This window comes from Ovis aries, chromosome 5 (genome assembly GCF_016772045.2).
Source record: "Ovis aries strain OAR_USU_Benz2616 breed Rambouillet chromosome 5, ARS-UI_Ramb_v3.0, whole genome shotgun sequence".
Lineage (NCBI taxonomy): Eukaryota > Metazoa > Chordata > Mammalia > Artiodactyla > Bovidae > Ovis > Ovis aries.
The window spans coordinates 43,404,239-43,417,654 of record NC_056058.1 but is presented as its reverse complement, the minus strand read 5'-3'; the positions used below and the strand labels follow the sequence as shown (position 1 = coordinate 43,417,654).

The 13,416-nt window shown below is 57.6% G+C and overlaps 1 protein-coding gene across 10 annotated transcripts in view; it reads right to left on the bottom strand.

Moving 5' to 3' along the window:
* Positions 1 to 10,652, bottom strand: part of TCF7 (transcription factor 7) — a 32,344-nt gene extending 21,692 nt beyond the window's left edge. For 6 of the 10 annotated variants that reach the window (XM_042250518.1, XM_012178490.5, XM_012178489.5 and 3 more), the window contains exons 1-3: positions 10,194 to 10,652; positions 9,940 to 10,006; positions 9,291 to 9,415 (exon numbers count right to left, since the gene is read on the bottom strand). In XM_042250518.1, coding sequence (XP_042106452.1) covers positions 9,291 to 9,415; positions 9,940 to 10,006; positions 10,194 to 10,445 — 444 coding nt within the window. In that variant the 5' untranslated portion in view covers positions 10,446 to 10,652. Of the gene's footprint in view, positions 1 to 8,062; positions 8,286 to 9,290; positions 9,748 to 9,939; positions 10,007 to 10,193 lie in introns of those variants that run through there. The other 4 variants (XM_060416504.1, XM_042250522.2, XM_060416505.1 and 1 more) reach the window with 4 other exon arrangements.
* Positions 10,653 to 13,416: the final 2,764 nt, after the last annotated feature.

Below are 13,416 nucleotides of genomic sequence, written 5' to 3'. Positions count from 1 at the left end.
AGTTGGTCATAGAGACCAGAGGGAAAGGAGCCCACAGAAAATAGGGCAAAGAGTCAACCTTGGCAGCCTGGAGACCCACAGCTGCCCTGTGTTCGTGCTGGGACAGATTCCCCACTGACACCATGGGGTCCAGGGCAGGACCCTGCCCTTCTCATACCAGCACATCCACCAGTTGCCCTCCTGTCCACCATCTGACGGCAGTCAGGTCCCCCTTCCCGTGCTTCACCTCCACAGTGCCCCAGTGTCCCTCCTGTGAGACAGTTCCATTGGCTTCCCACAGACATGCCAGCCATATACAGGTCTGAGGAAGGGGGCCTGTGGTTACTGACACACCCTGGGCAGCCTCCTCCTGGCTCCTCCAGACATTGTGCCTTAGGGAAGGCCTTGAGGCCTGAAGCTTTGACCAGCTAGATGAGATCTGTGCTCAGATGAAGTGGCCTCAGGCAGTGGCTGCCCACACTGGGAGGGGGGGGGGTGTGGCCCTGCCAGTGGGGGCTCCCTGGCAAGGGGGACAGCCTAGTGGTGGGTGTGCGTGCGGAGGTCAGCTGAGCCCCGCCAATGCGGGGCGTCCTCTGGGAGTGGCTATTTTTAGATCCCAAGCTTTCATGTGGCTGAGTGATGTGCAGTTTACAAAGCATTGGTAATGTGTTTCAGATGGCGGCCCAGCAGACTGGGAGGCTGGGCCTGCTGCCACCAGAGCCAGGTCAGAGTTAGTCAGAATACCCTCAGCTGGACTCCTGTCACCTGTCCCTCCTGCCCTCCAATTCCTTCTTGCCTGATGGGGAGGCTGGGTGGGGAGCAGTTCTTGCAGTGGCCAGCACAGCCCCAGCTGAGGCCCACCAGAGCAGCAGGCCTCTCCCACTAATGCTTATCTGACCCTCAGGAATCCTCAGGGCCAGGGCTCCCTACCCCCATGTACAGGGGAAACTGAGACCTAGAGAGGTTGACAGATTTACTTGAGGTCACACGCCAGGGAGGAGGTGGCCTTGGCTCCTGGCTTCCTTGCCCAACAGAGCCTCCTCCCGTCATGGGCAAATTGGGCTCCCTGGGAGGGGGTGATCTGCCCTCCCTGGCCAGGCTGCCCAGACTTGGTGGGCTAGGGCAGCTCTGACCACGTAAACCCCCAGAACCCACTGTTCCCTGGGGCCACATCCTGCCCATCCATGCCTGCAGCCCTAGCCACATATTCGTCGTTATTTGCAAGCAGACAGTGTGGGGCCCAGACAGCCTCCTGTCCTTGGAGAGAAGAGATGGTTGTTTCAGTGGGAGGGGTAAAGGGGTTGGCAAAGCATCTGCTTTCTCTGATCTCCAAGGAGCTCTAGCTGTGGAGTTGGCTGTGACATGAAGGCCGTGTGTCACCATCTCCCTCTGCGCTCTAAAGCCGTATCTGCTGGTACAGCCCAGGCAGGCAAGATCCATGGGTGGGATAGAATACAAGGCAGCCTCCCCACAAGAGAGGGCCACACTCAGGCCCACCTTGGCCAGGGACCCTATCCAGTAAGGGACAGTCCCTTTTCCCCCCAGGGAATGGGAGCCCCATGTCCTGCAAGTCCCTCTGACCAGGACAAACCCTCCAGGCTGCAGCTCAGAGACTACGTGTGCCAAGGATGATGAGGTCCACACCTCTTTAAGGGGAGGGAGGCGGCACCCACATCCAAACCCCAAGCATCACAGGTCTGTGAGCTGAGGCAGCACACTACCTGAAAGAAGGAGATAATAATGTCCTGGGTTCTCAGAGACCTTCCACAGACTCCTGGGGCCTTGGAGTCCTGCTAGAGACAGAGCTGATGATGGGGGCTATCCAAACCCTGGCCGAAGCACCAGTGGCTCCACCCCCTTCCCTCCGGGGTTCAGTCCCCTCAGGGACAGGAGGCGAGGCCCTGGCCTCATGACCCTGGAGACAGACTGAGAGTCAAATGAAGTAACACAAAACTTCCACCTCTGAGGCACTCCTGCCTGGCATGTGCCAGCTCGCTCGGGTCTCCCCTGCCCAAAGCCCACCCCCTCCCTGGCCCTGCCCGCCTCCTCCAGTCACCCTGTGCCTCCCAGCATCCGCCTGTCTGCCTCCCCCTCTCTGTCCAGTCAGACCATCTCCCGTGGGCACCATGTTGCCCCTCAGGCCTCCAACTCCTGGGCTGTGGCACCAGTACCGCCTGGGCACATGCTAGGCCTTCCATGCTGGCCCTTCTCCAGCCTCACAGACCCTGGGCTTTGGCGGGTCCTTCCAGTGGCCAAGAACATACTCATTTCTACCCCTCCTCCTCTCTCCAGCTGTCCCCCAACCTAGAGCGTTCCCCCACTCCCGTCTTCAGAGGTTCTGGGCCTGACAGAACAGCCCCCTGTCAGGAAGCCTTCCTAGCTGCCCCACCGGCCCCTCTCCCTCCTCAGCGTGCTTTATCCAACACGGCAGGCACTGAGCCCCAGGAGAGTCTGCCTTGCCAGAACTGAGCTCTGGGGTGGGGGTGGGGGGTGGCGCAGAGGCAGCCGTCCCCTCTGTGCTGAGCCAAGGCCAAGTACCCGGGGGTGCTCAGTGAATACCAGTTAGGGGTCTGGACCAGGATTCCAGATACAGCGGGCACCACATCATTGACCAGCTGAGGGCCCTTGGACTGGCCGGGCGGACAGTTGTCCTCTTTGCTCTGCCCCAGGGGAGCCGGCTGAGGGGCCAAGGACAGAGCGCGTCGGGGGCTTCAGCCCAGCCCCCTTCAGGGGAACTTACTGCACCTGCTGGCACGGCGTCCTTTACAAAGGCCATTCCCCACAGTGTTAACAACCCCTCCCAGGCTGGCACCGACTGTGTGGCAACAACTCCATATACATGAGCTCATTCCATTCCACAGCAACCCAGGGAGCTAGGAACCTTCACTATGCTTTTTTTCAGGTGAGACAATAAAGCCCAGAAGAGTTAACTTACCCAGAGCCACTCAGCCAAGGAGTGGAAGGTAAGGCGTCTGAGGGTGGAGCTTCCCAACTCAGGCCTTCCACCTCCACTCCTCTAAGGGGCCATGGATAAGTCCCTTCCCTGACATGACCTGCTGTTCCCACCTGCAGAGGAGGGTTGGCACCCCAGGACCCATGCACTGTACCACTGGGGGAGGGGGGAGCCCTGTGACCTGATAAAACACCTGTTTCCTCCACCGGAGTCTTGTTTGTCCACAGTGGCAGGAAGCAGCCAGTCACAAGGTATGAGGGAGTGTGACTATATGGCTTCGGGACCGCAGCTGCTCCCCCTGCCCCTCCACGCGGCTCTGTGCCCACCCTGCTCCACCCGGACCTCAGCTGTTGTGTGACTTGAAACCACTGCCCTCAGAGCTCATTCTCACAGCTCAGCTAAACCTCCCTTCATGCGGGGACAGGGGGTGGGGAGTGATCTCAAGAGGGTCCAGGAGGGCATGGGCTGCCAACTGCCTGTGAGAAGGGACCACCAAGGACCCCACCCCCAACTCCAACCCCACTCACATCTAAGTCTCGGGGCGCCTGGGGAGATGGGCAGAGCTGGTATGGACAGCCCTGTTTGCTGCCTGTGACAGCTGGCTCGGGAAACCCTGTTCAGGCCGGGGGAAGAACACCTGGGTGCCAGCGACCCACACAGGGCTTGCTGTCAGCCCCTCCCTCTGCTCCTGAGCTGGAGGCGCAGATGGGCAGTCCTAAGCTAAAGCTGCGGTGGCAGGTAGGGCAGGTCTGCAGGACAGGCGGGCCTCCTCCAGGGTGCCTCCCTGGGCCTGAAAGGCATCACGGAGGCCCCCCTGAAACAGTTACCACCCTGGGGGTATGCGGGTGGGGGGACTGCAGATTTTCCAAATACCACACAGCCCTCCAAGTCAGGAAGGAATCCAAGTCAAAATTACTTTCAAGTCTCACTGCCCAGCTCGAACCTATAAAATGAACAACAAAAGAGGGGAAACGCCATGTGGGCTGGGCTTGGGCTCTGGCAGGAACCCTCCGTGAACTGGGGCCACAGGGAAGCAAAGCCACGATGCCTTCCTACCTCTTGAGCCCACAGTTCTCACACTTTGCTCCAGGAAAACAATCAAACAGTGAACATCATTCCCACTGGTAAAGAAGGCAACCTGTGAGAAAACTAGAAGCCACATGAGGGAGAAGCGAATAATAAACATGAGGGGAGACAAGCAAAGAAGCCACACGTGGGCACTGCCCGGGGTGCACCCCACACGCAGGAAGCACTGGGACGAGACACAGGAGGTTGTGCACAGGGGGACGTGTGAGAAGAGCTCGGAATGGTTCAGAGGCTAATGGCCACGAAGGTCTTCCCCCTTTTTTCCCTTACAAAATAGCTTCAGCCCCTAACATCATATGTAAAGGGCGTCTGTATGGCTAGGGAAGGAGGGACCTCTTACAGACAAGTAGGAGAGGATTCTCAGGACAGAATGAGTGGCTGTGACTGTGGCTCCCAGCCTGGTCCCAGGATTCACACTTTTCCTCCCAAGCATCCATCCCTGGGTCAGGAAGTCATCGAGAAGGGGCCCATATACCCAAGTCCCTACTCCAGCATTCAGACCCCAAACTCTGTGGCCCGAAGTAGAGTTAGTACTACTGAGCCACCACCACTGGTCCCAGAGGGGCCAGGACAGCAAAGGAGAAGGGATCAGTTGTGGCCAAATCCTGACCCCCAAGCCCACACCACACTGGCACCTTCCTGGGCACGTCCCTGGTCCCCCTGCCTGCCCCTAGTCCTCACTCGAATTCTGGGAGGAGGGCTTACTACTCCCGTTGTGCAGAGGAGGAAACTAAGGCTCAAAGATACTTCTGACACATGGGCCGCCTCTGGCCTGAGCATGGCAACTGCATCATAAACCAGTGTCAACCTCCTTGGCCTGAAATGCTGCTAGGGTGGGCAAGGCGGCTGAGGCCTGGGGCAGGGTGTGATGGAGGGCCCCACTTGGATGGTCAGAGCCAAGCATCTCTGAAGAGGTGACATCTGAATAAACCCTGGGTGAGGAATGAGAAAGTGGCATGAGGTGAAGAGCTGAAGAGAATGCCAAGCTGAAGGAATGAGCGTGAAGGTCTTGAGGTGCAAAGAACTCAGTGTCCTGTCAGGGCACTGGGGGGCTGCTTTTTAGGGAGAGAGGAAGAGTGTGGCGCAGATGAGGAGGGGGGTCAGCAGGGGCTGGCCATCTAGGCACTAAGGCTGTGCTGAGTGGCTCAGATTTTACTCCAAGAGCAATGGGAGCCTCTACAGGGTTTAATCCGGTGAGAGATGGGGTCTGACTTCTGTTCAGCTCCTTGGGGATCCTGGATTGAGGGTGAGGGTTAGGGTGGGGACCCAGGTCTGTCAGAGGGACTATAGAGGCGGCTGCCCTCCTAGGGGAGAATGGTTTGGGCTTAGGGGTGGCAAATTCAGTAGAGAAGCAGATGATCTGGGATGTCAGAGAGGAGCCCAGATGCCTGCCAGTCCCTGGTGCCTTTATTTGGCAGACTACTCCTTCAAGGAGCCGCTCAGCAGACCCTCTCCCATAGCCCAGCAGGCGCCAGGTATGCCCAGGACACTGCCAGCAGGCCCTTTTGTGACAGGACTCCTCTGGCCAGGGATCCAAGTCTATTCATCTGTCTCCTCCGCTCAGCTGGGCACCCTCAGAGAGGCTGCTTCTGGTCCATCTGGTACCCAGCCTGGTGCCAAACTCATTCACCCCAACTGGTGACCAACCATCACTAACCCTCCCCCGCAAGGCCTCAATGCTTGTCTTCAGAGGGATGTGGAGGGCTGGGTGGGTGCATCTCTGCAGAGCTCCCCAGGACAGGCTGGCCATGCGTCAGCAGCACTTCCTTCCTCTGCTCAAGTCTTGCTATTACCCTCACCTCCTGCTCCCCCAGGCTCGCTTGCACAATCCTCACTTGGACCTCAGACCTTGGAGTCAGAGAATGTGAGCCCGATGGCCAGGAGCCCAAGCATGAGACCACTGCTTCAAGTGGGCACCTCCACCTCAGAGGTCTCGGGGCATGCCCAGACACCAGGGTGGCACAGGGAAACAGCCCCAAGTCCCTGCAAGAGCCAAAAGGCTCAGCTCAACTTTTTTTTTTTTGGAATTGAGATGTAATTTACATACCTTGAAATTGGCCATTTTAAAGTACACAATTCAGTGGCTTTTAATATGCTCACAAGGTTGTGCAACCATCCCCATGATCTAATTCCAGAACATATTCATCACCCCCAAAAGAAATCCCATACCCATTAGCAGTCACTCCCTATTCTCTTCTTCCCTGAGCCCCAGCAAACATTCCCCTACTTTTTGTCTCTGGATTTGCCTATTCTGGGCACTTCACCTAAATGGGGAAAGGCTCACCAGCCTTCTGGGCCACAGACACCAAGCGGAGCCCCTGGAAAGGGCCAGAAGAGTGACGAGGCCTCATATCCTTTCTGAGATGAGAATTTGCACCAAATTTTCAGTTCTGCACATCCTAGAGTCTGAGTTTCCCTAAGAAGTGATGCCTCACTCATCCCAGAAATCCCTCAAAGTCTGGCCCAGGAGCAGGTCATTGCCCTCCCCACTACAATCCGAGAGTGGAGCAAACAAAACAAACAGTAGCTACGGGTCTAGGTTTGTCTGCAAACCTACATGAGACTCCTGAAAGACATTAGCTGTGAGATTAACTTTGACCTAATTTCCACTTCCAAAACCAGAGTTTGCGAGGAGCTAAGTATCAAAAAGAAGAAAAATCTCCCTCTGCATCCCCCTGGTAGCTCCTGACAAGATTCCAGTCTGCCTACTTTGAGGTGTCCAGCATAGTAGCCACATGGGCGTTCCATCCAGACAAGGGCAGAGGAGGTCCCTGGCATGGGTTTTCCCTACTGTCAGGGAAGGTCAAGCGATCAGCCTTAAGCTCCCCAGCACAACTGTTGACCAGTTGATTCTCTCAGAGAGGGCAAAGAGCAAGAAGGGCTGACTTTCTGCGCCCATGGGCTAGTTCCAAAGCCCTGGGCAGCGTGTCCTCTCTTCCCTGAAGATGGCCTCGGGAAAACACAGCAATGGGGGAAAAACCTCCAAAGGCAGTTCTTCCTGAGGACCTCAAAAGGGGCTCCTAACCCACTGTAAGAGTCTTTCCTCATTCTAGACACAGGAACCTTGAATCACATGAGAAATGGGTTCCCAAAACACAGGGTCAATTAATTTTGCCTTTTAAAAGCTCACCATATTTTAAATGTCCACATAACTTTTCTAGTAACACAAACACCTACTACTCTTCTAGCTGTTTCTTTGTAACAGGTTTGCTTAAAGGAGGCCCCCCATATTCGCGTACATCTTCCTCACCCAGCGTCTCCCCAGTGCAGGCCCTCCTGTGCCTCTGTTCTTGTGTCCGGCCCTACGGAGCAGCCAATGCCAGGGCACAGAAAGTCAGCTCCAGAGCCTGTCCTCTTCCTGGGAGCCCAGAAGCCAGGCTATGGGAGGCAACGGCAGGCTGGGGAGGAGGACAAAGGGATTCGTCCCTATAAGAGAGAGTGTGACACACCGAAATGCATCTGCTGCAGCTTGAGAAAGATCTCAAAGTTTAAAAGGTAACTGATCCAGGCCAGGGGAGTGGTGGTGTGCCTGCTCCAGCCCCCGCTCCCCCGAGTCCTGACTGCTGGAGGCAGCCGGCCATCTGCAACACTCTGACCAGTATAAGCTAAAGGACACCAAATGGTTCCATCACCACACCCTTGTGGAGAACAAGGCACTCCCACTCTGGGCGCTCCCCTACCACTTGCCCAGACTGTGAAAGGAACTCAGAAACACCGCCTTTTCCCTGCACCTCTGTGGGATCACAAGACGCTGGAGGGAACCTGCCTGCAAGGTCTGTTTTGAGCCTTTTGTTTAGTTTTGGTTATCAGCAACCCCAGCCTCCTGTCAGCAACTCAGCTGCCGGTGTTTAGGTAGTGGTGGATTATGTCCCACCACCTGGCCCCAAGTCTAAGAGTTTATACCTTGTAGGGAGCCCCCAAAGCATTTTTGTTAATAGCAGGCTCATGGAAGGTAGAGGTCTCTGAGGAGAGCTGCTGTGTCAGGTGGCAAGGTCAGAAGGCAAGCAAGCCCCTTCCCCCACAGACTTGGAAGGAAGCAAATACCTCACAGACGGAGCCAGAAAGCGACAGACCACTCAACCAACCAACGTGTTCCTTTACAGATGAAGGAACGGGGGTCCAAAGGGCAAGGAGCTTATTTCCAGGCAGCTGTCTACCAGGTTTTCCATCTTGGCTTTCTGGAGAGAAGCCCCAGTCTACTTTCTCACGCCCCACCAGCTTCAGCATGAAACTGCTTTCAGAACCTACCCTCCTCGCTCTTGATCGGAAAGAGCCTGACAGTCATTCTCCACCCTCTGGGTGATGGGTGACCCCCCGCCACTAGCATATGAACATCCCCCTGCTGGCCTGACCTGCACCAGGGTCTATGTTTGCACCCAACACCCACCCACCACAGACCCCAGGCCCTTTCATGTACTCTTGAAGCTCTAATCTCACCCCTGACTTGGGCCAGCTGAGCACAGTCTGGAACACTAATCTGAGTTTTTCGTTAAGCACAGCTTTACTGCTGGCCTGAAGCACTCAGAAAAGGCTCTTCACACTTTAGGTCATCTGCACCAATGGGCAGAAAAGCACGGTTTGTAATGATCATGCAGTCTTCTCAAAGCACTGTGTACTTAAAACAGTTCAATTTGCAAATTGATTAAACAGGCCCCTAACTGACACTACTGATTTGAAACACCTTTGCAAGCCCTTCCTGGTGCATTTGAGACCAAGCCAGCTTCTTAAAAACCTAATTTCCCCACATTGTGGTCAGGTTCTTTCTCTGGGAAGGCCACATTCATGCCAACAAGGACAGAGCGAGTAGGAGATGTTTCTCCTGTACATCCAGAAGACCTGAAGCAGCCCAGCTTTTCTACCCATTCCCCCCAGCTTGGGACTTAGTGGGAGAAGGCTAACAGCAAAACTCAGAACTCCATGCGACTTACACCACCCTGAGGAGGGGGTGGGTGGTCTCAGCTTAAAAATTCTTCAAGAAGATGCCACCCCAGCATCGCCAAACTCCAAGACAGAGCCAGCACCTGCTAGTGACCAAGCTGGGAAGACAAAAGCCAGCCGCTGGAGGTAAGCGGGGGTGCCTGCGGCTGTCCTCTTTCCTTCAGGAACAATCTCTTTCCGGTGCAGATCCCACTGGGTGTGTATGGGGAAAGGGACAAGAACCGCGTTCTTCCGTATCTATTTCGTTCTAGGTAAAAGTCACTTGCCCATGCCTCACATACCTGATGAAGGAGGTAGCAGGCGCAAGGCGGGCTGGGCTGCTGGGGCCACTTACCAGCGGGGGCTGCGGCTGGGGGTGCTGCCCTGCTCCCGAGGGGGGCGGGTAGTGCATGAGCAGATTGAAGGCGGAGTAGACGGTGTCTTTGTACATGCCGCTGGTGCACTCCGGGGCCTTCAGGCCTGGAAAAACCACAGCTGGTCAGAAGCGCCAGCCCGGGGCGGCTGGGGCTGAAGACTGTCTGCTCGATCGAGAGAAGATCAGAATTGCCAAGGGGTCCCCTTCAAGTTCCTGACTTGAAGGGCTGGGGCGTAGGGTCCCCGCAGTGCCAAGGTTTGACGAAGGACCCCGAGTTCCGGCCTCCCTTCCTCGACCCCAACTCCGCCCTCCGGCCAAGGAACCTTGGCCAGCGCTTCCTCCTCAAGACGGGGGATTAGTCAAGTCACCTGGACAGGAGGGGAGGCGGAGATGGCGGGGGTCTGTTTACTCCTATAAAGGTCAGGGCACCGGAAGTGACTCGAGCCTGGCGGCGCCCGGGAAACCCGCCCCCCACTCCCCCACCCCCTCGGTTTTACCGCCTCCTCGAGCTGCCGTGGGGGGCGGGGGGAGGCACCCCCTCGGCTCCCTCCCGTACTCGGCGGCCCGGCTCTCCCACCGAGGCCGGGCCTTAGCGGGAGGAGGGGAGCTGGGCCGGGCAGAAACTCACCGTCTTCCAGAGACTCTGGAAGTTTGTCGGGGAAAAGTCTCTGCGAAGTGTGTGCCCGCCCGAGAGCCTGCGGGGAGATCCAAAGGGGCCTTGAGAGGGCTGGGAAAGCTTGGGGCTCGGGGCCCAGGAGGGGTCTGAGGGATGGGGACCCCTGAGAGCCACGGGAGGGAGGGGCGGGGCACCGCGAGCCGAGCGCCAGGGGCGATGGAGCGACGAGGCTTCTGGGGAGCAACGGGGCGCGGGCCAGCGCTCACCTCCGCCCCGACCTCGGCCTCGCCGCGGGCACCGGCGCCCGCCCCCGGGACCCCCGCGTCGCTGGCCGCGCCCTCGGACTCATTGACGAGCGACGACTTGAGCTCAGCCAGGTCGCGCTCGGGGCCCGCGGCGCTGTCGCGGCTCTTGTCGTCCTGCTCCTCGCCCTCGTCCTGGAAGGCCAGCAGCTCGTCCGGCGCGCCGAGGTCGTCGCCGCCGCCCGCGCCACCCCCGCCCGAGTCCAGCTGCGGCATGGTGCGCTCAGCCTGCGGGGGCGCGGGGCTCGGGGGTGCGGGGCGCGGAGCCGGCCCGGGAGGCGGCGAGCCCGGAGTCCGGACCTCCGAGCCCAGATCGCAGCGGGCGGAGCGCGGGCTGACTCCGCCTGGGCGGGCTGCGGGCGCGGGGCGCGGGGCGCGGGGCGCGGGGTTGAGAGGCTCCGGGAGCTGGCGGGTCAGAACATCAAAGGCGCCGCCGGCGGAGTGCCGGGGGCGGGGCGGGGACGCCGGGGGGCGGGCCCGATCGGGGCGGAGCCAAAGCGCCCCGCCCCTCCTCTCCTGGGAGAGGCCAGGACGCGCCCAGTGGGCATAGTCTTAAAGGGCTCGCTCTCCCAGGCGTAAACCGAATGGTGCGTCGGAGGAGCCTGAAAAGCATCACCCTTCTCCTGAAATGCTGGGAATCTAAAGGAGGTTCTTAACCCCGATTCCTCACTTACAACCAGGGATTCCTTTCCTGCGCCCAGGTTTCTTCCTCAGCTGTATAGTGCTCAGGTCCCCTAGGCCTTTGGGGTTTGGGAGTGCCTTGCTTCCCTGGTGTCTCAGACAGTAAAGCCTCTGCCTGCAATGCAGGAAACCCGGGTTCGATCCCTGGGTCGGAAAGATCTCCTGGAGAAGGAAATGGCAACCCACTCCACTTGCCTGGAAAATTCCATGGACTGAGCAGCCTGGTAGGAGCCTGCTCCATGGGGTCGCAAAGAGTCGGACACGACTGAGCGACTTCACTTTGTCACGTTGGATAGGGAGCCAAGTTGTAAACAGTTTCTGTACCTGGGCTCAGTATAGCATGTCCTGGGCTTGGAACTGGGGTCTTCCTTGAGCTTAGGGGCTGCTCGAGGCTATGCTCGAACACCGGGCGGCAGAGTTAGGACTCCTCAAAACTCCATTCTCTGGGTGCATCTTCCAGCCCTCTGCCAATCTGGGACCTTCTTCCAGGTTCCCCTCACACAGCGCGAGCACAGGCATTATACCCTCTCACACATTTATTGAGTGCCTCTTATATGAGGGACTCATACATTGCATAATTGTGACGGGCCTCGCAGCCACGTGGCGGCTCAGAGGCGCGAACGCAGCCAAGAGGGCAAGAAAGAAGTATCCCTCCAGGGCCCATGCCAATCCTCCAGACCCGACCCACCCCCCACAACAACTCGTCCACCTGAGTTCCATGCCCGGAACCCGTGGCCCGGCCCGGGAGGCGAGGCTTTGGGCAGCTCCATGGGCTGCTGGATTGTGATGTGATGAGGGGTTGACGGTCCCAAGCAACTTAACCGGGAAGTCCCATTCGCGCAGAGTCCATTGACTCCGAGCCTGGCGCAGGCTGGCCTTCAAAAGATCTAGGCTTCAGGGTCTATACGCGGAGGAGCGCCGGAACGTGAGACAACTTCCATCTGAACTACCAGGCCCCTTGGGTCTTGTCCACGCGGGCCTCCTCAGCACACTTGACTTCAGCTCAGCCACTGTATCTAGGCAAGATACAGGCCCTTTAGAATCGCGGTGCAGTGAACCGCAGACCCAGCAGGTTTCCGTGTTGGATTTATTGTTGACCTTACCATGTCTCTCGAAAGCAACCGGTGCTGAGGGTATTTGAGAAGAGAGAGCGTCTTAGACGCTTGTCAGGTTCAGAGTCCCACAGGACTGCAGCGGCGTAAAGCCTGGCCGGAAGAGGGCCGAGCCGCCCCGGCGGGTCCAAGCCCAGCCGGGCTGGCTGCGGATCAAAGAGCCGCCCTTCTCTGCGTTCAGATCCTATCTGCACCCGCCCAGCGGGGCGCCTCGGCCCCTCACTTCAGGGCTAGAGTGCCCATTTTTCCTCCCTTCCTGGTGCTGCGGGTGGGGTGGGGGCGTTTTGGGGCACTAGGACTCAGTTTGGTGATGGAGATGTGGGAAGACCCTGCCCATTAGGTCTCCCCAGACTCCTTTTTTGGGTGTGAGCTGTCTGCTCAATCTCACTCATCCCCGAGAGAGAGAGAGAGAGAGAGAGAGAGAGAGAGAGAGAGAGAGAGAGCGAGAGCGAGCAAGCGAGCTCATCCCCTCTAGTGTGTGTTGAGGCCGGGGTTGTTTCAGCCTGACTCAGCCCAGTTGGGAGGGGAGAAGGTACTGGAGGAGGGGCTCGCAGCTTCCCCCACCTTCTCTGCCCCCGAGGTCGCTGGGTCTGGCCTTTGACTGAGCCTCCTCTGGGAAGCTGAATGGGTGTATAAATCTGCCCAACCCAAAAGGTTTGGAGGTCCTCCTCTGTTTTCGGGTGGCCGCAGCTTGGCAGGAGCCTCCTCTGGCACAAAGGTCCGCAAGCCCGCGGGGTCTCAGTGGCCATAGGCCCGTGGGGATTGAAGGTTTCTCCATGGAGAAAGGAGAGAAGTCAGGGCAACAGTGGAGCGGCTGGTTTGTTTTTCCCAATAAGGCTAAATTTTTTTTCAGCTTAAAGTATTAGCCTTTAGTCAGAGCTTATGAGCTTTCTATGCTATTGGTGTGAAAACAGCCTTTCTTTACTAAAATAATGGTAAGAATTGATTTTTAAAATATTTTCATTTATCAGAAGAAAAACTTGGCCACTATTCCCTCTCCAAAATTTCTTTGGACATTTTATGGGGCTGTGAAATCCCACCGTCTGGGAACTGCTGTCCTATGGGGTGATGGCCCCAACCTCTTGCTCTGCTGGGTGAAACAAGGGAGGGGTAGGTGAGTAGGAAGAACAAGGTGTGAGATGGGGTAAGGTAGGGAGAGAGAGACAGGCTCAGACTTCCACAGCCACGCTAGAATCAGCCTGAAGGTGTACTGAGGGAGCATCTATGCTGTACCAAACCCTGGACTCAGGCTGTGGAGAAGGGAGGGGCCGAGGAGGGGACCTGCCCTCTGGGAGGCATTGACTGCTAAAGAAGCTGAGAAATTACTAGAGCTGAGTCTGCCACTTCATTAACGTATTCAGATGATGGGCAGAAGGAGCTCAGATATGGGGAGA